Here is a 26,928-nt window from a genome sequence, read left to right on the forward strand (position 1 = left end):
TAACAGACTTGAACTGGGTTGTGTGCAAGCTCTATACATTTCTGAGGCATAATCTTCCCTGAAGCTGATCACTTGCCACCATTCTTACTGATGCAAGGACAGGATAAAATGCTAAAACTCATTGTGAATGAGTGAGTGGAGCATTTTAACTTGGTATCACTTTACATTTGTTTTGCCAAATATGAGTAAGATGCACAAGCAACAGAACGTGACGTTCTGGGCCTGAAGATCAAGGTGTGAGTGTCTGCTGTTCTCAAAGCAAGTTCAGAGATCTGCTGTGATTTAAAATGACCATCTCAGTCCTATGAAAACTAAAATCATAACTTTTTCCAGTGTCACTGGGACTAGAATTTCCCTGAACAACTTACTTTTGCTAAGTACCTTAGGAACAGAATCTCGTTCTTTCTTTGAAAGCATGGTGTATTTATTTCAGTGACAGCCCACACAGCGAGCCAGGCACCATCGATGAAGTTGACCATGACAACGGCACGGAGCCACACACCAGTGATGATGGTGAGCACAGATGTGAGCAGCAGAAAATCGGGTCTGTTAGAAGAGCTGTGCATGCAGGAAAGCAGTGTGCACTTCGCTTCTAATCAGATTAGGGCCTCAACTAATATCTGACACTTTAGTGGGGGTTGATGTTTTTGTGTGCTTAGTAATGAATATGCATGTTAATAAATGTTGTGTATAGGTTGTGCAGGGACCTTTGCAGTGGTCTGACTCCATGGCAGGATACACGGGTTGCTTTTTGGAGCTGTTCTATGAGATTCCATTAATCCCATATATGACTTTTTTTTCCTTCTCCTTATCATCTGTGCTTACATGCCACACGATGGTGAGGACGCGCTGCATGAAATGGCTCATGAGAACAGGAGGGGAGATGGGGGGCTGACGTGGGGGGGATCAGCTCTGTTTGCTGCGGGCCCTTGGATGCACTGTGGGGAAAACAGTGAACATCAGTGGCCCCGTTGGGAGCACTCTGAAGTGAGGGGGTCTTTCAGCTGCTTTTATGAGGCTGTGGATAATCCCCTGTCAAGCAGCCATCTCCTTGGCAGAAACTCAGTGCCCCTGTATTCAAGCAAGCCACGGTCAGTTCTGTTTCCTTTGGTGACACAGTACCTGCCTGCTCGTTTTTCCTCATGTCAGGCCTGTGGAGCTGGCCAGCTTCAGAGGGCGAAGCAGGATTTGTTGTGAGCCAGGACCGCGTGGATGGGTGCAGCCGGGTGTGAATCCCTTGCAACTGGGTGCATCACCAGTGTTGTGTAACGCTCTGGAGGAGGCTCAGGTCCGGCTTTCTGTAAGCTCCTGTCTGCCTGCACCTCTGCGTAAACCAGCTTGGAGTTTCACATATGGGCTCTCGGTAAAAGCTTTGAAGCTCGTGGCAATCACAAAGGCGAGCATGGAAACGGGGGTGCTAGCAGAGCTGGTCAAGAAGCGTGTTTGCTCCAGGACGCGGTACCGAAGCAGGAGGAAGCACTGCACTTCCTGCACCCAGAGGCGAGTCCGGGAGACCCGGCACGGCACAGCTGAGGGACGGTGAATGTGCAACCCCACGACATCATTTAATGGCAGGACTTTGCTGTGCGGAAGGGCACCGGGCAGCCGAATGCCTCTTCTGCTTTCCTGATGGCCACCATTTCCTTGGACACGTCCTGCGCTGACACCTTCCGAGGCTGGCAGCTGGCGGGAGGGCTTGCCCGGCTGGCCGGCACTGCGGGGAGGAGGGGAAGGGCGCAGCTGGGCCGGACAGCTCAGGACCTGCTTTCAGCTACAGACAGGAGCCGACAGGACTAGAAGATGAAGGAGAGCGAGCTGCCATTTAGCCAATTTTATGCTTGGGTGGTCACATTAATAGCTCTGATTGGAGTTCCTGGGTGATTAACTGTGTTACAAGCGTAGAGAAGAGGAGCAGCTTTATTTTGTGAATTCACATATTCCTTATTCCCCTCTTCCTTGCCCCGTGAACCCTCCCTGCTGGGAAGCTCAATATTTTATCAGGGCTGTGAAAGCCCTCCTGGTAGCCTCCCCGACTCCATTTCCTCCAGAGCATTCCTCACTGATCCTGCTGTAGTGCTCCCAAGCACCCTGCTGCTTGTGTTGATGCAGATGTGTGTTTTAAGCTGGGGAAAATCAGTCTGCTGAAGTGACCTGTCCTGTCCCACATGAGGCGAGGAAGGGGGCAGGGGTCTGATTCAGCATCTCCCACGTCTTCCTCCGGTATCTCCTCCTCTGTGTGGATTTTGTCACTGAGCAGAGTGAGGGGTCGCATCCTGATTGCTGCTGATGCTGAGCCTGTGGTTAGTGACGAGGCAGACGGAGCAGAGCAAGTTTTCATGTTCTAATGAGAATGTGGCAGATCTGGAGGAACTGGGCATATTTGCCCTGTTTAGCTTTGTCATCACCTGTCTGCCAGTCTCCAGGTGGGGTTTAAAATGATCAGGTGTCTCAAACTATCAAGGTATGTTAACTGCTTGCTTGCTGGCTCCCATAGGGGCTAGAGGTAGTTGAGTGGTGGCAGCCTGCTTTTTCACCCCTGTCTCAGAGCAAAGTGAGGCAGAGTGCAGTCTGCTCTTGCCAGTGAGGAGAGAAGTGCCATCGCTGCCTTGCAATCACTGCAGTGGTTTCTCTGGGATTCAGTGCTCCCAGCTGGAAACAGATTTGCAGAAGAGCTGGGCTCCTCCACGGGCTCCTTGGCGCCAACCAGGCTCCTCTTTGGGTGCACCAGCATCCCCTGCTGTGATGCCCTCGGCCAGGGCCTCAAAGGCTCCTGGTGTGCTCACAACCTCCCAAAGTGAAGTCCTGCCTCAGCCCTCTTGAATTTCAGGCCCTGTGAGCTCCCAATTTGTGAATCCCTGGTGTTTGGTAGAGCTTAAATTAGAAAAAGTGGAGAAGCAGTGAGGTAGAGTGCTGGAAGGTCTGCAGATGTGGGGGTGTGATGCAGAACAGCTGCCTGGCCAGAGCCAGTATCATCATTTCTATGGGGATCCCCAAAGGGGGATTCGTTACTCATCAATAATTCAGGCAAAACTGTCTCCAGGATAAGGAAAGGAAGAGAAGGTAAGCGGGGCTTTGATCACAGTATCTGACACAGCTTAACAAGATCCCAGTCTGGAGGATAATGGGGTTCTGCAACTGAAGAAATCACTTTATAGGTAGAAAATGAGAGTGCGGGTGATGATGCCATATGCACACAGGGAAATTTCAACTACTCCCCATCTGGTTTGTAGCTTTTTGTAATTGCTGGTAGTTTGTGAGTCTGTGAGAAATTCCAGGAAGGCTGGAAGAACAAAAAGAATTGATCAGTCTAAAAATAAGATGGTTTGTGCTCAGTGTAAGATGCTCTCGGGAAGCTAGGGCAGCAGCACTACTGCTGTTCTGGTGAGATATCTCTTTCTAGGATCTATTGTGCCCTTGTGATTGTTGAACTAAGCTTTTCTCTATCTGTCCTTCTCTCCTTTGCAGAAGTGGAGCAGATTGAAGCCATAGCAAAGTTTGACTACATTGGACGATCTCCACGAGAGCTGTCCTTTAAGAAAGGAGCTTCGCTCCTCCTGTACCATCGGGCATCAGAAGACTGGTGGGAAGGGAGACATAATGGTGTGGATGGCCTCATCCCCCACCAGTACATTGTGGTGCAGGACATGTAAGTAAAGTGGCATGTGTTGATCCAGGGTGTTAAAATCACGTAATTACATGAGGTCCATCTTTAGCCACCTAAAATAGGTGGTCAGATTTTCCCAGGTTTAATGACTTTGGTGGGAAATCTGGATCTGTTTGCATCTGCCTCACCATGTATTGGCTCAGATAGTTTCTTGTTCAAGCTGATAAAGCCAAGCACTAAATATTATACCTCAGTGTGCCTGAACCCCATCTATCACTGACTTCTCAAAGTGGCATGACCCAGGCTTAATATTGGCCTTGCCACCTCTGTACCTTGACCTGGCACCGTTCAGTGCCCAGCTGGCCTGTAGGCAGATCCCAGGGTCCTTCGCAGATGCCACTTCTGTTACAAGTACTGTACCTGGATTCATTAAAATGGCAACTACAGCACAGGTTGATAGGGAGACATGATGCTCGCTTTTTCCAAGCTCTAGGTACTGTCTGAAGTGGTGGCCTTGGTCCAGCCCTTTGTTAACAAAGTCTGGAGCTGCTGAAGTGGTGATGTTCAGATCCCTGCTGTGGCTGGGCCCTCGCCTCTCTCCTGGGGCAGGGCCCTGTTAGCTCATGGAGGTCTCCTTTTCCTAGGGATGATGCGTTCTCCGACAGCCTGAGTCAGAAGGCGGACAGTGAGGCAAGCAGCGGACCACTGCTGGATGATAAAGCCTCTTCCAAGAACGACATCCAGTCTCCGACGGATCATATTGTGGACTATGGCTTTGGGGGAGTAATGGGCCGGTAGGAAAACTCTCATTCTCCTATGAACACAGAGGTGGTTGCTGTCACGTGCGGGGAGAGTCTGTGTGTGGTGTAGGGCAAGACAGAAGGGAAGGCTTCAGTAAGCACTGCAGAATAATATGAGCATGGAGGGGATTTTCATGTGCATTGCTAATGTAGATCTTAACAAGTAAAGAAGGTACTATGCTGTCCCTTTCTTGGCACTGGCTAAAATGTCTGTCTTCCCTCTTGCCTTAGTCTTCTGGAGCTGAAAGGCTCGAGTTTGGTTTGATCTGAACTCTCAGAGCTGAGCAATTGTCTTACAGCATGCAACCAAATGCTTTCAGTCTGACGGACAGTGACCTAGTCTTGTGATGGATTCTTTGCAGAGTGAGATTGAGGTCTGACGGTGCAGCTATCCCTCGCCGTCGAAGTGGGGGGGACACCCACAGCCCACCCCGAGGGATGGGTCCTGGCATAGACACTCCTCCTCGAGCAGCGGCCTGCCCTAGCAGCCCCCACAAAATACCTCTTAACAGGGGCAGGATTGAGAGTCCTGAAAAGCGCAGAATGGCGACATTCGGCAGTGCAGGCAGCATCAATTTCCCAGACAGGAAGGCCTTGTCTGATGGCCACCCGCTGAGATCGACCTGTGGATCGACTAGACACAGTAGTCTCGGAGATCAGAAATCTCTAGAAGCAGAAGCACTTGCTGAGGTAAGAGGGTTGTGAAGTGGCTCTCGGTGCCCAGGGATCGAGAGGCTATAAAATAAAGGTCACTTGGGTTGCACCGCAGAGCCCCTTCCATCTCAACGCACTTCAGAATTACAGTGCTGTTGTAGCTGCGATGGTTTAAAGATAAAAATGAGCAGCCAACAGCTTGCCTGCTTTTCCAACTATCGGTTGGTCTAATAAAAGATACTGCCTCCTTCCACAAACCTTTGGAGCATTCTTTGAAGCAATAGACAGAAACGTTCGATCCACCACCAAAATGCACTGGCAGCTCTCACCTCCCGCAGGGAGGGAAGCGCGTTATCTTCATCTGATGCTCCATAAGAAGCTTAGATGGAGAAAACTGGATTTGCCAAATCAGCATTTGATGCTGGATATTTGGAGAAAGGTGCTTCAGGTTTGTCACTGACTGCTTGTAGCTGGGACCTGAAAATGTTAGTCTAATCTCAGTGTGACACCTCCAGCCATGCAACATCATTGGCATCACACTAGGCCATTGGTTCCATAGTGCTCATTAAATTCATGTTACCTCCAGCACAGCCTGCAGGTCTCCTCTCCCTACTGCTGGCAGGAGGCCCCCAGCCAGGTATCAGTCAAGTTATACCAAACCTGTTAACATCTCGGAGAACAGTCCCTTCATGGAGCAGGCGGCAGGATTTCCCCAGCCTCTTTGGGACCACATAGTTCAGGCACAGTCCCTGTGGATGTGTCCAAACAGCCATGGGTTGGGCTGGTTCAGGGGCTGGGAGCACCGTGTACAGGCTGTTCACCATCCCCTATTTCAGCAGTTTGCTGGCAGTTTGCTTCGTGCCACCCTCCGGCAGGAGCAGCAGCTGGGGGACGGTGGGTGATGCCCAGGCGGAGGGGTGTAGCTGCTGGTGAGACTGCTGCCCTCCACCCGGCAGCAGCTCGTGTGCCACAGGGTTTGACAGGCTATTATGTGTTGAATCAGCTGCTTTCGGTGGGATAATTAATGATGATTGCAGAAAGGAAGAACTCTTACTGTCCTGTTTGCTTTTCCACCAGCCACGCTCCTTGTTCTCTTGCTCTGCAGCACGCTACCCAGCTTCTCTGTCCATCAAGAGCTTGCATTTGGTGTGATCAATTTACAAAGTTACGGTCGTAGCACAGCACGTGCCCTGAGCGATGGCTCGAGCTGAGGCACCACATCCACCTTGGGACAGGATAACAGCATGCACAAAGTCCCCGGGCTCGGCTGATGGCCAGTAGCATGGCACACCGGGGCCACGTTCCCCAGGTGCAGTGCAAGGCTGTGGGGTCCGGGAGCCTCCAGAGGGACGGGTGAATGCTGAGGACAGAGCATGATATGCACAATTTTCTTGGGTTTTGGGGCTTTGGGTTGTTTTTTTAAACCTTGAAAAAGATTCTCGCTCAGCTGATATAAATACCTTGAAGTCTGTAGAGCTGCTGGACTGGTAGTCCTGAGGCTTAGCTCTCGGTGAATATTTTCACTCATTATCTGAACAGCTTAGTAGAATTAATTGGAGCTAACTTGATAATCATTTCCCTTCTGCTGATCCTCTGAACATTATCTGAGGCTCACCAAGCGTTTTGTATGCATTATAAAATTAAGGACTTGTCTACAGAAGGACAGCGAGGAGAGTTAACTAGAGCTACTTTTTAAACGATCGATTCAGTTACCTTAAATCACTTTTCAAATGGTCTCTTTCTGAGTTAGTGGCCTTAATTCAGTTAAGGTGGATTTAAGTGAAGTCAGACTAGGGCCTCTCTATTTCTGAATGAGACTATCAGCACTACTGTTGTAGGCAATTTAGCTAATTTCCTTTAAATGGACGCTTCTAGTTCAACTGGGTTCACCTTGTGGAGGATCTCTGTGGACGGACCCATGGGATCCGTGCCTAGGAGACATGACCAGAGGTGGGCAGGTGGTGAGGGGCTCGGGCCGGTCTCACCTCGGGTCCCTCCCTGCAAGCAAGGAGAGGCATTGTCGCTGCCTCTCTCCTATTTATGGTGAGCAGCCATCGTGCTGCTTACTCTGCATACATCCCTGTGTGTTTCTGTCCCCACGTGTGCCCATTGCCCTGTAGGCACAGGGACAGCAGAGCTCTTGTACATCAGATGGAGGCTGCAGGACCTCCTTTTTTGGGGAGAAACCAGCCTCAGTGTTGCAGGGGAGCGTGGAGATGCCCTGTCTCGTTGGAGATGTGGACAGGCTGATGTTCACCCCATCACTTGTGGTGCTCGGAGCCTGCTCCCTTTGGAGCTGGCGACCAAACTCCTGTTGACTTGGGAGACGTGAGGCACCTTTGCACAGCCAGCGTTTGGGCTTTACATCTTCTCCCAAAGCTCCTGCTTTGCCTGGAGGCCCCGTCTTAGGTCAGAGACCCACACAGACAAACACACATGCCAGGACGGGGGGCATCTCCACGGGTGGGGTGCAGGAGAGTGGGTTGATGCTGTGGCACGGTGCTGATACCCCTTTGTCGGTGGCGTTCACAGGATATCGAGAAGACCATGAGCACGGCGCTGAACGAACTGCGGGAGCTGGAGAGGCAGAACACGGCCAAGCAGGCCCCCGACGTGGTCCTGGACACGCTGGAGCCCATGAAGAACCCCCCGATGGGCGCTGCCAACTCGGAGCCCGCCAGCCCCCTCCACACCATCCTGATCCGGGACCCCGACGCTGCCATGCGGCGCAGCAGCAGCTCCACCACAGAGATGATGACCACCTTCAAGCCGGCGCTGTCGGCCCGGCTGGCCGGGGCGCAGCTGCGGCCCCCGCCGATGCGGCCGGTGCGGCCGGTGGTGCAGCACCGCTCCAGCAGCAGCAGCAGCTCAGGGGTGGGCAGCCCCGCCGTCACCCCCACCGAGAAGCTCTTCCCCAGCAGCTCGACGGATAAATCGGGCACCATGTAGGCTGGAGCGCGGGGACTGCGGCGGGGAGAGCCAGCGCCTGGATGGTGGGAGCAGGGCCGGCAGCTCGGCAAAGCCTCGCTCGGCCAAGCGGGAAGTCAAAACCGTGCTCAAGAGGAACCTCTCCAAAAGGGGAACAAGTGTGTAGCCTAGGCCTGATGGTTGATTGTACATAAGTGTATGTGTGTGTGTGTATGTACATATGTGTGCACACACACGCCCGTCCATGCAGTAACACTTCCCAAGCTTGCAGTCCTACGGCAGGAGGAGACGGCGGGTCTATGTGTTGGCACTGGAGAATACACGCTATATGTAGAAGTATATATTAAAAAAAATAAGTGTACAGAATTCGGTGACTTTTTTAAAAAAGTAGATTTACCTCAGAAACTGGCTCTGAAATGTCCTCTCTAGAGATGTTGGGTTGATTTGGATTTTTTTCCCAGGCTATTTGTGTGTGTGCGTGGAGATACATAGCAGCTGTGCGTCGAGCAATACAAGGCCAATCCTGGAATTTATTTTCTGCACCTCGTGGCATTTAAAAAAAAAAGGCGGGTGGGGGGCAGAGGGTAGATACAGTGGGTTTTGTTCACTGCTGGCCTATGGAGAAGAGCTGGAAATTCATAAATGCCAGTGTGTGTCAGGCTGGCTGGAGTGTCTTTTCAAGCTGAATCCCGAGACGTTTTCATGTGTGCTGTGACGCCCCGGCCAGCGGCACCCGGCAGGAGCGGGGACAGAAAATGAGGTGTACTCAGTTGGCTTCACGCAGGGAGGAGGACGTTGCTGCTGCACCGGGGCACAGTGCTGCCCTGCCTGCACCATGGGGTCCACAGAACTCCGATTTTCTTGAAGATTTCAGAATGAACAAGGACTAGTGACAAACCTGTGGTAAAGCATAAATAGAGTAACTTACAGAGTTTTGAGATGCTTCATTTCCCTTTCCCCACACACTTCTTTTTCTTTTTTTTTTCTTTCTTTTTTTTAAAAAAACCTAATGATGTCTCAACAGATGGGACTAAACAGGCGAGGAGGCTTTGGTACGACAACGTTCCTTTATTTGAAGTTGCACAGCAGTACATGAGGGTCTTGATTCAGATTGCATCTTCTTGCATGAAAAGCATGAGCCATATTTGACCATATCAGATACGGAACCGATCTGATGGGGTGATATTTTGCACTTTCTGTACTGTACTATATAAATACAACAGTTTGAGTTTATGCAAAAGAATCTACATTTTGTTTTTCCTCTGAACATTTAACCCAGAGAAAAAATACGCAGAAAGAGCTGGGGATTGCATGGTACTTTGTCTGATAATGAAGTCTCTTCTGTAAGCGCTGAATTCAAGACACTCTGTGCTTCTCCTGCAGTTTTTTTTCTTCTTGTACAGATTTCCATGCAATGACCCGTGGTTTAATTTGGTCACTTCCACATGATCACGTACAGCCCCACCGTGAAACGGGCCATGGTGAGTCTCTTCAGCTGCATAGAAGAGCTGCACTAATGGCTCCTTCATCTTCATCCTTTCTTCCTGCTATCTCTGATTTCTGCTGTTCTGTCTGTCCCTGGGCGAAGAAGCTAGCGAGCCCTCCTGCCTCATCCAGCAGTCACCTGCCCCTGCCCAGGGCTTGTTTCTGTTCCCTCCTTCATCCTCCTCCTCCCTCCAGCACCGCTGCAGACCCCAGCTCGCAGGCGGCTGGAGGAGCAGCCCAACTTCCAGAAGGCAGCGGCGGGGCTGGCCGGGGCACTGAGCCCACCGCTCCTGCCGCAGCCCGCGTCTCAGCCGGGGAGCTCACCCGAACGCGTCCGTGGGCGCAGCCGCCCCAAGCTGGGGCGAGGCGGCGGGTACCCCCGGGTACCCCCACGTGCCGGGTATGGAGCCGGCGTCGCAGACCCGGCGTCGCAGACCCAGCGGGACCAGCTGCTGTTTGCTCCTGCGCCCAGCGCACAAGCATGTGTCCCTTACACACCCCGCTCCTGGCCGGCTCCTGCCCCTGCCAGTCCGTGTATATATATTGCTGTACTTGCTTAAATGCTGGAAAGTAACTGTTAACATGTAAACTGTACAAAAAATAGGCTAAGATTAGATGAAAGCCAATGCCACTCACCAAATCTTTGCACTTAGTAGGTAGCTCAATGTAAAAATAAAACCCAGTAATAATAATGGTAATAAAAAAAGAGATAAAAAAACAAAGCCGCAAAGCTAACCTTTCAGTGTACAGTGGGGGAGAAGTACTGTATGTAGTGATTCTGTCATTGTTCCTCCGTATAATGCTGTAAGGGGAAATGGTGTTTATGTACTTGTCTATTAACATTGTTGACATTTGTAATTACCACAATTGGTTCATATTGATGTTTATTTTTCTTCATAATTTTCCCCCCCTTTCCTAACTTAGGCTAACCCTGAGGTCAATGCCTCTGTCATTACGGGCAGCAGATGTTCAAACAGTCTGTCAGTCTGGTCTAGTAATGAACCAGCAAATGTGCTTTTAGGGGGAGGGAAGGAACCCATTTGGCACGAGAGCTGTGTATTCGTTGCCAGTAATTATTATTTTTTTTTCCATTTAGTTCCTGGAGAACATTCACTTTGCCAGTCTTCTGGTTTTTTTATATACTTTCAAAGATGACTTGATAGCAAAACCATGTTTATTAGGGTTTTCTTTTTTTTCCTCCCTTCTTACTTTTGGAGATACGGTACAAGTTCCAGTGTCTTTCTGTTAAATTATTGCCTTTCATTTTCCTTTGTTTCGTTTTGTTGTGGGTTTTTAATACCATTGTTTTCTTATCTTTAAGTGCCTTTTTGAGCACCAGAACAAATGCTTGGAGTTAATGTCCTAGGAGCTGTACACATCATGATTTCCTTTGTACAGTTGCGTTCTGCTGGGGGTGATTGCTTTTAAAGTCCTTTTTAATTTTTTTTTTAAAGAAAAGAAAACCAGGACGTTTTGTTGAAGAATAAACTACCCCTTTTTAATACGGTATTCAAATTGTAGTTTTAACTACTGTAAATTTAAGGGAAGAAATGTATTTTTCTGCAAGCTAACTTGGCACAGAATTGAAACACGTACATTGTAGGAGTATCACAACTGGAACCTGCTCATGTTTTATGAGTAACTTTACCCTGATCCTCGATACCTCTCTAAAGGCGTAAAGACTGTAGGCTTCAGAGAGTTCACAGAGCTTTCACTGTGAAAACTTTTGGCCGAGTTGCTGACGTGAGCGGGCGGTGGGAGCACCCTGCCTCCCACCGCCCCACCGGGCGAGGGTCCGGAGGCGCCGGCACAGCCCCTCCGCGGGGACGCGGCCGCCAAGAGGAGGGCATCCTCATGGAGCAGTTGTTTCTCTGCTGTGCAGAGCGAGTGCCGACCCCCAGCTCGGCTCCTGCAGACCCTGCCGGGTCCCCACGGACCCGTCCCATCCCGTCCTGTCCCGCAGTGCCGTCGCCGCCTCCGGGGGGGCAGCTTGGCGCTTGCCCACCCTCCCCGGGGCTCGGCGTCGCCTTCGGCGCTGCTGCCTCGAAAGCAGCGGCACCCACAGCGGTCTCTTCTCTGTACAGACTCTTCAGCGATGCGCGCGAGTGTGTCGGTCCCCAGGGTGGTGATGACAGTGCACTTTCTTCCTTAGGCTGAAGTACCCCTGGTAGGTCATTTTTGTAAACCCTGGACTGTGTTATTTAACTAGCGGTGTTGTGGTTTTCACGGTGCGGCAGTAGATGTCCCGAGTCTGATCTGCTTCCGAGTGGCTGGGCTGCGTAGTCTGGTGGGGATGGGTTTGGTTACGCCGGGAAGCCGTAGGAAACCGCTGGCTGGCTGCCCTTTGTAACGGTCGTCCTCCTCCTCTGGTGTTGTCTCTGTAACGTATGGTGAGATGCCGTTCAGCTAGAGTGTCTGAGTGGGTCCTCTGTCATGTATGCTGATGATGCCATGTAGATGAAGCCACTGGTTGGGTGTGGACTCATCCCGTTGAATAAAACTGCTTAACTTTTCTCAAAAACAGCGGCTGTAGTTTCAGAATATTTGCTGCCTCTGGGAGCCGTGTGGGCTGGCACCCCCGCCTGCGCCCCTGCCTGCGCCTGCACCCACACCCGTGCTCGCGGCTTCCCCGTCCCCTGCACCCCGGTCCGGAGGCAGTGGCCAGGGTGCTCCTCCAGAGCCGCCCCGCAGCAGCCGCGCAGCAGCAGCGCAGGACCTTCCCCGTGCCGACGGGCAGCGGTGGTGCCGTTGGCCGTGTCTCCTGGCCGCTGCTCCCCTGGAGCCATGAGCCAGGCCCGCGGTCGCTCACCGTGGCTGACTTGGTGTGTTCCGCTGCGTGTGTTTAGATGAACCGCTGAGAGCGCAGATGGGCTCCTTCCTCTCAGCCCTGGGCATATGGTGAAAACATGCAGGGAACAGACATGTAGGCCAATAAAAAAAACAAACCACCGCCTCCAAGAGGGTGTAAATTTGGCCATTGCTGGCGTGGGAGGGCCCAGGCTTGTCTACACCAGCCAAGGTGTACCCTGTGTTTCGGAGGTGTCGTTTCTTCTTCTAAATGTTATTTTAAATGCATTTAGGTAAAACCAACAGGAACGTTCTTCCATTTTATTTTGAACATATCTGCCTTGAAGCTCACTGTGCTGAAACCGCAGTAGTTAAAGGCTGAGGAGGGGGCTGTGGGGGTGTGTGAGGCTCCTCCTGGGGAAGGGCTGGTGGGGAAGGGCTGTCCTGTGCTCTCCCAGCCCCTGGTGCAGGAATCGCTTCCAGCCCTCGCTGCCTGCGCCCATCTTCAGGCAATTCAATCCCTTTGCAAACCTCCTGTTTCGGTGAGAGCACCTTTGGGTGGTTTATTGCTTGCCCACAGGGGAAGGCTGCCTCGGATGGGGAATGGGGTAGGTGAGGATGGCAGCTGAGAAGTGCGGTGGGTAGGGGTGAATGCCCAAGAGGAGCTGGGCTGAGCATCCCCGCTGCCTCCCCCTGCTCGCCCTTCATGTGTTTTGTGGGGGGTCAAGACTCGATCTCTTGTCGATGCTACCTTGTTTTTCCCCAACCTTTCACGCCTTGAGCCCTTCTCAGCAGTTCAGCGCATTAGGGCTCGCCCGTGCAGGAGCATTGGATTAGTATTGCTCTCAAAATCCGGAGGGCGGCTTTGGCAGTGAAGCGTTAAAAGACTAGGCTTGCTTTTCTTTTCGAAAGCTGATTACACAGACATTAATTATCACTGGAGGAGCAGAGGGGGGGGACCACAACACGGCGCTCTCGCATCCCTCCAGCCACTCGCTGTGTGAGCACATTCATGCCTGTAGGCTCTCCAGGGCCAGAGACCTGCCACGGCTCCCTTATTCTCACGTTGAACGGTGTTTTTCTTCAGGGGTCATTCCTCCCCACCACCACTGGTCCGTCCCCCCCCGAGTGGCTCTGCCCCAGAGGGGGTTTACCTGCTGCCCCCCCGCCTGTGGACGCGGCTCCCTGGCAGAGCCCCTCTGGGACTGGGGGCCCTGTGCGTCCCTTGGCTGCCAGGCTCTGCCCGCTCCTGTTACCGACAATTGCCCCCTCCCCACAAAAACCCACGGTCAGCTGCCGAGCAGCCAGAGCTGCTTCACCTGGTCCGTGACAGGCCTGCTGGAAAACTGAATTCCAGCGTGTGTCCCCGTGCTGCTGCCAGCCCCCTGTGTGGGGAACCCCCCCAGCCCTGCCACAGAGGACGTGTCGCACTCGGCTCCGGGAAGGGGACGCGTGCCTGCAATGCACAAGCGATGCCAGACAAAAGCAGATGTCAACATGAGCTTAAAACAAAGATGATTTAGCACTCGCTCTGTTGCAAACAGGACAAGAGAGATTATCTCCTTCCACAGGGAAGGAGCGAAGGGGCTTAGGGGGCCACGCAAGCCAAGGAGACGAACAAAGGCCGTTCCTGCGGCGGCGCGGATCCCCACCGGGCACCACGGCCTTTGGGACCGGCCCGGTATTTGCTTTTAAAGGATTAACTTGAGCCAGCTAAGTGGATATGAAAACCGTGGCGAGCGCAGGAGGACGTCGTCCATCGCAGCCTGCCATGTGCTCGACGGCCCCGCGGTGCAGCCAGCACCCTGCCATGGAGGTGCCCGGGCGGCACAGCCCCGCTGGCTCCCAGCATCGGTCGCCGCGCCAGCGGCCCCAAGCCATGCTGGGTCAGTCCTCGCCCAGGGCTCTGCACTGCATGTGCAGCACCTCATGGCACGGCAGCTTTAACCTATGAGATTTATTACCAGATAAAGTAAAGCAATGTAATTAAACAGTTTTCCTAATGCACATGCGCTGCTGGTTTCATCAAACGTCTGTCCTGTGTCCAAATTATTCTTCTGCTGGACACTCTCTGAGTTGAGAAGGTCCCCACAGTAATGCTAGTACTTAATGCACTAAATGAAGCCTTTGTCTGAGAGTAAATGTCAACATCATCAGTAAATTGATAACTGATTTCCAATTAAAAGTCCATGTTCCCCAGCACTCCTAACTAATACAGGCTCATGTTAAGCTATTTATGCTTTCTTCTCCTGACAAGAAGGCTTTTAGTGCCATAACTGGGATATTAAATTGGCACTGGGAGCTGTGTCCTTCGTCACTTGGCTCCATGGCAGGTAGCTGACCTCCAAGGCCAGAGTGCATGCTGCCATGCATACAGCACCTCGGCACCAAACAACACGTTCCACGCTGGGGAACAATGTATTTTTAATGAAAAATAAAGAGTAACATCGCTAAAGACAGCTCAGGAGTGAATCAGTATGATAGGATATAGCTCTGTCTCTTTACGCTGCGGGTGCCCATCTCGACCCAATAGAATAGAAAAGTTTGTAAGTTTGAGGGAAGGAGGGAGAGAGAGACACAACGCCCTGCGCTGGCAGCAGCAGGACATTGCCTCTCCAGCCTGGGAGAGGCTTCACACCTCCTTTTATTTAGCTCTTTGGAAACCTACAGGAACCAGGCTAAATACCTGGAAGAAGCTGGCTTTGCAGAGGGCATCTGCTTAACAGTTGGAATGACTAGAACACACAGAAGAAAAAAAAAAAACACCCACAAAACCGCAAAACAGCAACCGCAGAGGTTGCTCATTTGCAAAGCACCGGAGGGATGGGTCCAGAGGGGAGGCTGGCTCCCGCTGCGGCTGTGCAGGGCGAGCTGGCAGTTTTGTGTGCTTCTGGCTGGGGAGGGCAGGAGGGAAGGGGACACCCTGGTTTCCTGGTACCAGGAAATCATGTCCTTAAAGCATCGGATGTGATGCTTTGGCGAGGAAAACAAGGTGCTTTCTGAGCAACATGGGTTATATCAGAACTGGGGCATTGCCCAGTTGTCACGTCAGGCACCTCCTGCTGCCACCGCTGCACTGTGGCACGGCAAACCTGCACCATTTGCGTTGTTGGGGCTAGTCCGGGTTCTTGCTTATTCACTCCCATTTGCGTTGCCTGATGCTACGGCTCCAGGTTTAAGGCTGGACTTCAGTTCCCGGGCTGAGGATAAAGGCAGCTTTATAAACTTACTTCTGTTAAGGCTGGTCTGGAGTAACAAACCTGCTGCCCCGGTGGGGCTCACCGGAGGCCAAGTGACCCGGGGCTGCTGCCGCAGCGCTGGCAGCCGGGGTTCGCTCCCGGTGCCGTTGTGTCTCGGGGCTGCCGCCCGCTGCTCCGACTGCGAAGCTGGGCGGCAGCTGGTGCTGCTCGAGCAGCCATCGGCCCGGCCGCCATCCCTCAGCTGCCTGCTGTCGCGGCACCGAGAGGAGCAGCCGGCTGTGACGGCGTTACACCGCGATCTGGAGAGCTGGGAGTCGTTTATTTAGTCAGTGGATTGCCTTGCTCGTATGCCTCGTATGGCCTCACTCAAGCATGCTGCCGAAGAGAGATGAGCGGCTATTAATATTTAATTTCATCCCATCCGTGTACATTCTTAATTCAGTCCTTGTTATAACTCCTCCTGATTGATTGCCACTTTGCCGACCTCCGCGTCGCACGGTGCTGCAGACGTGAAGTTTCAGCCTCCATCAGCGACCTCTGTGAGGCAGAGACCGTCCCCGCTGCCCAGCTCGGGGAGCAGCAGGGCAGGGAAGAGTCACCCCAAAGCAGGCGATGCTGCAGCCTGGGGAGACAGGGGACCCTTGGCCCCCACCACCTGTCTCTGCCCCCTCCCCGCAGCCTCTCCTGCGCTCCTGGCGCAGACTGTCAAGGTGCAATGCACTCCTGCGTGGCCAGAGCATCCTTCCCTGCCCTGTGGGTTAACAAACACCGTCTCCTGCCCCGGGAGAGCCGGGGCTCCGGTAGTGTTTCCAGCTGCTGAGTGTATGAAAAGCTCCACGGCTAAATAAACAGCTCCAGTGAAGTCAGAGTGCACTTCACACCCGAGTTGATGAGAGGCTGCGGCTGGCAGTTTATTCAGAGGCCATATTACATTTCTTTCCATTGTTTTTTCTGCCACCGGTTTGTGGCTTCGCTTTTCTCCCCACCCTGGCAGTGCAGAGGAGCAGAGACCTCCCTGATTTCTTCACTCTACCCCTGATGCGTGGCAGCTGCAGAAACAGAGCCGGCAATGTTTTAGCAGCGGTTTGCATGGGACCTTGACCAGGTGAGGGTTGGCTCAGCTGCAGGTGGGGCTCGACCTGCATCTCCAGAGGGCAGCAGCCCACCCCGGTCCCTTTTTACAGCTAATTAGCACGGCTTCGGGCACAGCCCCAGAGGAGGGGAGTGCAGGGGTGTCTCCAGGCTGGCAGTACCCCCCTGGTCCGGAGCTGCTCACCCACCCTCTCCCCACGCACCAGGAGCATCCATAAGTGGCTGGGTCCAGTGCTGGCACAGCCCGGCACTCACCAAAGGGACACCCCGTGCCGGGGGAGGCTCCTGGGCACCTTCCCTGGGAAAAAAAGCCCCTGGGGGCTTTGGGGGGTCCCCCAGCAGCCGGGCGGCCCCAGGCAGCGGGTGCGTGGAGGGGGACTTGGCCCTGGCCGGGCTCTCGGGCAGGTCGGGCGTGCGTAAAGGTGCGACGCCGGCGGCACACGCGAGGCGGAGACCAGCCTGCCGCGCTTCGGCGCTTCTTGCGGTAAGCGTTTTTGCCCCAAACCGAGAGAAAGGCCCACGCGTGCCCGTGGGCTGCCGTGTCCGCCGGCAGGTGGCAACAGGCCCCCGCGCAGCGGGCTGGCCACCGAGCCCGCCGGTGGCCGAGCTGGCCGCCTCCTGCTTGGCTTGCCGGTGGCATTTCGGCAGCGGGGACAGCAGCTCTTGCAGCGCGCTCCTGCGCTCCGCAGCTCTTGCAGCGCGCTCCTGCGCTCCGCAGCTCTGCTTCTCCCTCCTCTGTTCGCTGGCAGCTGCGGCCGGGCGAGCTGGGCTGCTCCCCGCGCTTCCCGTCCTCTTCGCTCTCGGTGCGAAGTACCGGTTGCTTCAGAGGAAGGTGCTGTAAGAGGTGTTGGGAACTGATAACTGGTGGCTGGATGGTGCTTCTGAGCACAAAGGTTTATGTCCTGATCTGTGTTAATGCATCTGCGGCCAGTCTCTTTAACGATACACATGTGATGCTAAGTGCTTCTTGGGTAACACGCTGTTCAGCCTGAGTCGGAGCCTCTTTTCTGGCTGGATAACAAGCACAGATATCTTGTTTGTAGCTGCAATGTGGGGCCGTTGTTTCGGAGTAGCACGTGCTTGTAACTGCGTAATGATCTCCAGCCACTGTTCGGTTTGCAGAAGGAGGGCTGATGCCGAGACTGTCGGAGAGCTGCACATTCCTCACCCACAGCTAATCCGTGCACGCGTGGCTGGTACTGATGGGTGTTTGTGTGGGCCCCTTGGACACCTGCCCCATGTTTAAGCATTGGATACCTGTCTAAAATGCCAAGTGGCCATATCTGAGCATATTTCTGCTTGGCTGAAGATTAAGACCCAAGTCATTTCTCTGCAACAGGTCTAGTCACCTGGCTGAAGTGGTAATAATCATTAACTTTAAGTATAAACAATACATTGAGTGTATTTCTTAATTTCTATGGGCCAAATGCAGCATTTACATTTAAATTACCTTTCCACACTACTGCACACTAACATACGTGTTGATTTCCCTCTAAAGTTAAAAATACACATAAGTGAGTGTAAGTATTTCCCAGTCTGGTGTATCAGAGTGATTACTGGACAGAGCTGCTACACTCCTCGCACCGTGGGAGTGTGCCAGGTCTGGGACAGTGAAGCCCATCAGAATAACATGGGGTTTGGGACTGGAAGGAACCTATGGCTTGAAGATGCCTGTGGTGCCCTGGAAGCAGGCTCGGGTGCTGGACCGGGTCGGGGCGTGCTGAGTCGCTCTGTTTGAGTTTGCTGGTTTGCTGCTCAAGGCAATGTGCGGGGCATGGAGCAGGGGGCTGCAGGGAGCCCACCTGCCCACCGAGCATCAGCTCTCCCTGGAGCTCCTGGAGCTTGGAAGCGATGGTGGTGTATGAGGTGGCTGTGTGGTGGGTCTCGCTAATGCCCCTTGCTGGAGAGTGTCAAGGGGCTTTGGAGACAAGCCACATGATAAAAAAGGAGTGGAGGTAAAATCATGTATGTATGTCTTCCTTTCTTGGCATTCAGGTAAAAAAGAGGTTTCTGCCAAAGCTGTGCTGCATTTGGTTTTGTGAGTCAAAACTGCAGCTGGCAAAATACCACGTCTTTGGAGACTTTTCTCCTTCTCTCCAGGAGTGGAAAGTCCGCAGAAAGCTGCTTGTCCTCAGCTTGCTCCATTCCTCCTGTGGCCTTGAGCTGGAGGGATGGCCAGACCCACAGGCTTTGGAGGGAGCACGAGAAATTAAAAATCCACTTTTATGTGTTTCTCTGCTCTCCCGATGCTGAGCTGGCGTGTGTAGAGCCTGGCGCTGCTAAAAAATCCATGTAGTCTCATGGCTGCAACGGTGCAAAAACTCAGCAGTGGCCGGACCCGTGGCTGCTTCGCTGGTTGTGTTTCCTCCCGGGTCACGTCTTCCCCATCGCAGGCTGGTCTGGACGTGGGGGAGCTCAGAAAAGGGACTCGTGTGTGTGTGTGTGTGCGCGTGTGTGTGCACAGCTGGTCGCAGGGCGATGCTCCCCGCCGGGAGAGGGGCCGGCAGAGAGCTACCTCGGGAAGCTGGCATGCAGTGATGGCAGGGGCTGCTGGTGGGCATCCCCGTGCCTGTCCCTGGCCAAGCGGTGAGCATCCGGAGCAGGTTCGCTCACTGGGTCTCTGCAACATGGCCAAGCCTGGGAAGGGGCTATGGATCCTCAGCGGTGCCAGAGGTGGGGGCTGGCGATGGGAATGGGTGCGCTGGGGCTGCTCCATCCTGGCTGTGCCAAAGGAAAGCTCCCTCCACGTCCTGGACCTCTGGCTGAAGATTAAATTAGCCCCAGTAAAGATTTATGAAAGATCAGTGGCTGAGGTCAGGGGAAATATTTGGATGTGGCTGGTGGCCCAACTCTGTCCCCCATGGGATTTGTGCCTTCCATGAGAGAAGCACTGAGAGCCGTAGTGGTGGGCACATGGCTGCTGCTGGGGCTTCACCTGTGCCAATGTGTGTCATGTTGTGCTTCTTCCCTGGCATCAACTGGAGCAGCCTTTTGCAGCGTTACAGCATCGAAGCTGCCCGTGCTAACGAGTTAGCAACAGCTTATTGCTCCTGGAGGAAAATGGCCCCTGAGTAAAGCCTGGAGCAGAGCCACGTCTTCCTGCAGAACTGGCTGCTGCTTTGGTCTTCTGAAACCAATGAGAGCCTCTAACCATGCCTGTGCAGAGACCTGTTCTGGTGCCTGATGAGAGAGAAACATAGAGTTGAGCTGCTCTGGGCTGAGATCTTTATGGGAGGGCTGGGGCAAAGTGGATGGGAAGAAGGGAGGTTTCTGTGCTAATAACTTAAACTGGTGTGGATGCACCCAAAGTACGCTGTCAGGTCTGTACTGGGGCAGATGAAGCCAGAACAGGGAAGCTGCAGTAGAACAAAGGACAACCCTATACAGCACTTTGGGTGGTGGAAATAGCTGTGTGGGTAGCAGGGCACAGATCCAAACCAGGCACCCCCCGAAGGGTTTTAGCCCTCTCCTCTGGTACACGGCTGAGCCCCATCGCCTGCCACCCCAGAGCGACTGCTGCTTCTGCCCTACCTTCCCCAACCAACACGGACGTGGCGTGTGGGAAAACACGATGAACCTTTCCCGTGCCCTGACCTCCCTGGGCAGTGGGGCCGAGTGTCCTGTGCTGGAGCTGTGGGAGCGGCGAGGGCCGACCGGAGGGGTCCCCGCTCCCGGCCAAGGAGAAGGGCTGTGCCGTGCTGTGCCGCAGCATCGCGGCACCTGGGGCGTCCCCGCCAGCAGCCCCGGAATGATGCCGTCCCATCAGGCCGCGGCACAAGGGCTGCGTTGTGACCGTGTCGCAACCTCATTCTGCCCGCTTCTGCAGGGTTTATTGATGGTTTGTGAACAAGAGAAGGTGAACCTCAGAGCAAAGTTGTTCCTGTGGGCATGCTGGGCATGAGGTTCGTTTCTTGATTTTTTTTTTCTTTTTTTTCTTTTTTTTTTTTTTTTCCCCCCAACACTTTACAGAACAGAAGGGTCCTCTGGCCCCCGTGAAGGGCATTTGTACGTGTGGGAGTTAATCCCTTGGAAACTGCTGCATTATTTTCAGATTGTATTTCCAAACTTGAAGTTGGTTGAATCACCAGGGACCATTAAGGAAGAATTCACTGTATTTTTGGGAACACATCCTTCAATCTTTCTCTTGACTGAAGCTGGTGACGCTTTTATCTGAGAAAGGCAAGGCTTTAGATAAAGGTTTCAAAGCACTTTACAAATGAGCTAAAGCTGGTTTTTGAAAGATGGATACTTTTGTCTGCGCTATATTGTAGAACCATTCAGAGGTTCCCGTTACTGAGATCTGTACAAAAGGGCGATAAGAGATTTTTCTCCACCAAGATTTCTGCCAGAAAAGAAAAGGGGGGAGGAAACTTGAGGCAAACTCATCATTTGGGTGTTAAATATCGCTTGACTCTTGGTATTTAGAGTCCCGTTGTGCCTTTAACTTGGTTTACTACCTCGCTGGTTACCAAAAAGGATGTTGAAATGTGTATTTATGGCCTATGCATTGCACTGTAATTACCTGCCAGGTCCACTTGAGCACTGCCTCGTGAATCTAACAGCTTATGCAAATCAAAGGAGGGTTGATTTGCATGATGATTTGCATGTGTGTGTACAGTTCCATTTCTGGATGCAAACTGCTTGACACAAAGATGGATGTGATCCACGTAGCCTGCGCAGTGCCCTGGCTGCCAGCAGGGTAAAGGAGCAGTCGTGGCCATTTGCTGCGCTGCCCCGGTGCCCCTCGGGGCGGGGGTCCCCTGCGCCCTGCCGGGGGGGGTTCAGCTGCGACCACCCCAGGGCAGGGGACACACAGGGACAAGTATCTCCTCTGAGACCACCCTGCAGATCCAACGGTCCCCACGTTGCTGGTGAGCTTCACGAGCAGGCAGCCGTGTTTTGGTCCCAGGTCCCCCCGGGTCAGGGGTGTGTGCGGGTGCCTCGCTGCTCCGGGCCATGCTGGAGGGGGTCTGTCACCGTCACCCCAGAGCAGGGCGATGCCTTGTTGCTGCACCTGCCCGAGATTTTACATACAAAATAACTGTGTTAAAAAAAAAACAAAACAAAACCAAAAAAACCCCTAACAAAAACAACTAGTTTGGCTGTTTCCAAGTATTTTGCAGTGTGTTTTTGTCCAGATGCCAGGCACAGTTATTGCATTGCACAAGAACTAAACTTTCTCCAGAATTTTTTGCTCAGCATTTCTTAATACTAAGATTTGGGTATTTTATTAGAAGGGAAAATCAGCAAAGAAGATATGAAGAGCATGATAGCGAACAAATGATTTCTAAATAATTTTTGCTCCAGCTTGACTCTAAATCTTATCCAAGATAGTAATTACAGCTGAAACTTGCTGCCCTTGTTCCCCAAGATCAGAAATCTGGTGCATTTTTGGTAGAACTAACTCAAACAATGGTGTCAATGGAGGAATGAAGCTGATCTGTAGTCTGGGAGGGGAACTTAATGTATTTTTTTCTTTTTTAAATAGGTTGGTCTAACTGGAGCAGCCTGTTGTTCATGAAATATGTGCATCATAGTGTATCACCTCTGCTGCGATATTTTTCTCATAGAAAATTTGATGACAACATTACTCTTGAGCGATACTGTGAAGAAGGGCCAGGGATTGTTGCTTGGCTGAGCAGGAACAAATGGAGTATTTCACAGCGCACATGTGGCAGTGCCTTGGATTTGCAGTGGGACCCATTTGTTTTTTTAGACAATATTGACTGGGAAAGCAGTTCCCATCGATTCCTCCTCGAGGACTCTTTTGTTTTGTTTTGTTTTCTTCTTTTTCAAGAAATGGTGTTTCTTTGTAAAGCACCGACTTTTCCTGAGATAAAATAGACCTGCCTGAGGTGGCAAATAGCAGGGTGAATTAAGGTGTTTCTATCCGCAGCTAATGAAGCGGCACACGGATGCAGTGCCTGCTCTGCTGGGTCAGGGGCCAGCGGAGGGTCCGGCGGCGTTACCCCACGTGCTGTCCTGGTGTCCCTGTCCCCCCAGTCCCTGCGCGCAGCAGCACCAGCACCTCCTGTACCGGTGCTGAGGGGCATTTCTTGTTATCGTGAGGCATCCTGAGATTGAGAGATACAAGGTGTTGGAGGTATCGTTGATCACGTAGCGGTTCTGTGCGGTTTTTACTGTTACAAAGCCAGGACCGCAGAGCAGCTGCCCGACGGTAGGGTCATGCCAGGAAGGGTCTCAGGACGGAAGCACACCCAAGGGTGTCGGAAGACACGTATCTTCTGTCAGACCAACTGACATACAAACGAGCTGCTGGATGTGTGATTAGGTGAACAGCTGGTTAGGGAAACCGAGCGGTTAATTCACTACTTGCTGGTAGTGCTACTCTTAAAGCCTGACCCCCCTGCCCTGGGAGAACAGGAACCCCTGACCCTCTGGACCCTCTGACCCAGCAGGGGCTGCAGCAAAGCACCCAGCACCCAGTGCCCGGCTGGGACCAGAGCTGCACACTCCCGGGAAGTGCTCCTGGGAACAGGCATGCTTGCATTCAGTATGACAGCGTCAAGGAATAAAGTCTTAATTACATTTAAATGTGATGAGTATGAGTGCATTGTTACTGTTTTTAAGACGCTGTGTTCTCGCAGAGATGCCAGGAAGAACAGGATGGCTCCAAAACCTGCCAGGCAGCAGGAGAGACAGGGCAGCCAGGTTGTCTTGTGTTTGGTTTTGTTCTTCAGCTATTTTACATTCTTCTGTGCCTGCCCTATTATTATGTCCTTGCCTTTTATGATAGGATCATCCACAGTAAACAACAAAGTTGTTCATAAGTATGATGAAAGGAGCATGAGATTTCAGTTACCCGGTAGAATAAATGGAGAAGAATTTGTGCCTGGGAGCATCTCCTTCTGTCTTCTTCCAGTTGTTCTCGCAACTGATGCTGTTGGCTTGCTTTTGCTTCTAGCATTCATCCTCCATCACCATAATCGTACCTCCTCGTATGCAGGCAGGGAAGCTGCTGCCCAGCACCCAGAGGAGCCCTGCCTGGTGATGCAGTGTTTTGCTTTCAGCTGTGACTCCCAGGCCCTTTTTGCAGTGAGGGATGGGATTGGTGTTGGGGGGGTGCCTGGACTCTCCGCAGGCTCTGGTGGGACCTGCCAGCATCCGCCACAGCCGCAACACACCCGGCACAGCCCCTAGCACTCTCCAACACAGCGTGCTTTAGCCTAGGAGACAAGTTGCCAAATACCAGGGAGGAAAAAAACACAGTGCTCATTGCACTGAATTAACAGCACACCTACAATAATGGGGTGAGAGTAATTTGCGAGGGGATGTGGATAATGTCTCGCCTATGAAGCTCTCGGTTCTACGGTGGGGCAGGAGCTCACAGCATCCGCAGCTGCCTTCTGTGCCCCTCAAATGCCAAAACTTGGTGTCCTTGCTGCCGTTTAAAGTCTTCAGCTGGGGTGGGCTGTGACTTCCCTCCGCTCATTGGGTCTGCAGTAACCCCCTGGGGCTGCTTTCTGCCATTATTTCTGAGCCAATCTTTTCTTTGGGAAAACCAAGATAAAAATCTCTTTTTCACCTTCTAGCACCACCCTGGGCTTGACCCCTTGCTCTGTGTTCAAACCCGCTTCCCACTCCTTCCCCTCCCTGCACCCTGTCAGTGTCTCTGGCTTTTCTTGTGCCGGTTCGGGTGCTGTTCAGATCCCCCCTGGTCCAGCACTCCCCCCAGCATCCCAGGACAATGGAAGGTGTTTGTCTGCCGGGCAGGGAGCTGCAGCAGCTCAGCGGAGGTCCCGGAGGGCACCCGGCCAAGGCTGGGCGGTGGGCAGCGGCAGATACTGCGGCTGCTCGCTGCTGTCCAGGGCACACGCTGCCCTTCCCTGCCCCCCGCGACACCCCCATCTGCGTGGCTGGATGGAAATACATCTGTACATCACAGCCCGCCTTCAGTAGCATCTTCTCCAGTTGCCGACAATTTACCTGTTGTTCATGCTTGTGCCTTCTCCTGGTGTTTGAGGCCAGGCTGGAGGGGGGGTCGATCTCCATGGCTCGTACCTCTGAACCCCATGGGAACGCTGCAGGGTTGTGGCTGTCACCGAGCAAAGCGCCTCGGCAGGTCCCGGCACCGTGGGCAATGCTGGTGCAATGCATGAGGCGGAGAGCCCAGCGGCATCGCAGCCGAATCTTGGACTGAATGGCGAGCGGGCTCCTTCGTTCCCCAGTCCTGCTTTTTAATGGGCTGAGGGCAGATAATTTTTTCTAAAGAAAAATTGTTTAAGTGCAAACCCAGAAGATGACAAAGAGAGAGCTGGGTGGAAAACACTGAACTAACTGGCCCTGTTCTTCACTGGTGAAGTGAAATAGCGTGGCACTTCTTTAACTTTGCAAATGCTGCTGGAAAGATTCTGCTGGTGCTGAGAGCATGGCAGTGCCCCGACTTCGTGTCTCAGCCTCACCAAGGACCTGACAGTTTAATGTGAGACTGCACTGAAGTGCTGAAATGAAACCTTGGCCTCCTCCGATCATCTTTTGGGTAATTAATTGTCAAGAAATGCTCAGAGGGTAATTTGCCTTTTATTTAGGTGGATCTAATAATTCAATACTTAGATGGATCCAACAACCATTCACTGTATGCGCTTTAAAGATGCACCTAAGGGCAGTCTGTCACTTCTCATGCTCATAGCTAATGAATGAAAAAATGACATAGAAATGAAAGGTAAAGGAAACGGTGGCAGAATTTAGAGTGATTAATGCTTTGAACTGGACTTGGAGTGCAGCAAGTGCTTTCAGTCTTGCTGAGTGAATTAAATAATCCAAATTAGTAATACATTTTAATTTTTTTTCCTGTGTAAAGACATTAAAGTGCTTTTAGCAAATGAGGTAAAGATTTTCCCATCCATGTTTAAAACAAAAATGGAGCACTGTGCTGTGGCATGCCCAAAGCCTGTGGCAAGCTCATGGCATGGGCTGTGTGCGGCCGTCCCGTCCCCCACGTATCCTCTCCTGTAGTGCCTGTGAGCCTGATTGCCCTGAAACCAGCTCTGTCAGCACTACTGGTGACAGCGGTCATCTGCGTGCAGCCATGGGCCACGCTGCGGAGAGAGGAGCATCCCCTCCTAGTGAGAGCCAGGGCCCTGTGGGATGGTCTGGGGCCACTTGGGGGGGCTGGGGGGTGGCTTACCCCAGGCATCCCAATTTGGAGGGATTTTACAGACCCTGCTTCTGCCTTCAGCTTGAGCATGGCTGTGGGTCCCTTCAGGCAGTGGTGAGCTGCTGGTCTCTGCTCTGCCCTACCTGGAGCTGCCCTGTCTTGCTAGCAGTTGACAGATGCTCTATTGTGTTGGCTTTGTTGATAAGGGTATATATTAATTGCTAAGGGTATATTTTAATTGCACCCTCATCACTTGTAGCTGGACCATATCTGCCTTGGGCCATTTAGTGCATTTTTTCCTCCCGGATGCCCTCTATCCATGGCACACTCGGTGTCCAGGGCTGCCCAAAAAGCTATGGCCTCTGAGGGCTCGCTGCTGCTGGGCAGAGCAGTGGGAGCAAACACAGCCCAAGTCACGCGGCGGAGATTTTCCTGAGTGGATGCGCATGTGTTTTGGAGACGTTCCCTGTAAGCATATGTTTAATTTCCTGTGGAGAGGGGAAAGGATTTGCCAGATGAGATTGATTCTTGAAACTGGCAAAGCATTTTTTAAGAAGTAAATTCCCCTGGCTCTGCCTGGCGATAGCTAGTCAGCAGGGGGTAAACTGGCACCAGCTAGGGCCACTGCGGTCCGTGCTGGGTTTCAGTGCATTCTGGCTTTAGTTTCAATTTTAATATTTTTCTTTGAACGTCTTCCTTCCTGCTCCACCATGTAACCAGAACAATATCCCCCATCTCCCCGGAGCTGCAGCCCTTCCCTGGGCTCTCCAGTGCTGACGTGTGGCGGCCGCATCTCGCAGGCGTGCTGGGGAGCCCGTCTGCATGGCAGTGACCCTGGCGGACCCCCCCAGCTGCCTCCACCCCCCTGCCCTCCGGCTGGGCTCCAGCAGGACACGGTGGCCGTGCAGGGCCAGCTCTGCGGTGCCTGCTCTGGTGGGTTAGCTGTCCGTCCTCCCGGCCGGAGCAATGCATCTCTGGCGGCCATGACATCCTTCTCCGTAGGGATGTCTGCAAGGCAGGAGAGGTTCTTGCCGAGGTAACCCCCCGCGCAGTGTCCACATGCCCAGGATGCTTACAGGACAGGTTTCAATGCTGGAGTGCATCTGCCGAAGCCCTTGGAGCCAGGTCTTGCAAGACCTTGCAGCTTGCCTGCTCCAGTGGGGAAGTTGTGTTGTATCCTGTGCCTAAGCTGGCTGCTGTAGCAGAGGGAGTATTTCCCTCTGTTAACAAGAGTATTTCCCCAACTTTTGTTAACTTCCC

General features: G+C 52.8%; 1 protein-coding gene across 4 annotated transcripts in view; it reads left to right on the plus strand.

Annotated features, from left to right (window-relative positions):
• Positions 1 to 9,041, plus strand: part of SRGAP3 (SLIT-ROBO Rho GTPase activating protein 3) — a 172,091-nt gene extending 163,050 nt beyond the window's left edge. For 3 of the 4 annotated variants that reach the window (XM_069811759.1, XM_069811758.1, XM_069811760.1), the window contains 5 exons: positions 434 to 513; positions 3,466 to 3,646; positions 4,249 to 4,398; positions 4,767 to 5,094; positions 7,591 to 9,041. In XM_069811759.1, coding sequence (XP_069667860.1) covers positions 434 to 513; positions 3,466 to 3,646; positions 4,249 to 4,398; positions 4,767 to 5,094; positions 7,591 to 8,007 — 1,156 coding nt within the window. In that variant the 3' untranslated portion in view covers positions 8,008 to 9,041. The remainder of the gene's footprint in view (positions 1 to 433; positions 514 to 3,465; positions 3,647 to 4,248; positions 4,399 to 4,766; positions 5,095 to 7,590) is intronic. The other variant, XM_069811761.1, reaches the window with a different exon arrangement.
• The last annotated feature ends 17,887 nt before the right edge of the window (positions 9,042 to 26,928 follow it).

This window comes from Haliaeetus albicilla, chromosome 24 (genome assembly GCF_947461875.1).
Source record: "Haliaeetus albicilla chromosome 24, bHalAlb1.1, whole genome shotgun sequence".
Classification (NCBI taxonomy): domain Eukaryota; kingdom Metazoa; phylum Chordata; class Aves; order Accipitriformes; family Accipitridae; genus Haliaeetus; species Haliaeetus albicilla.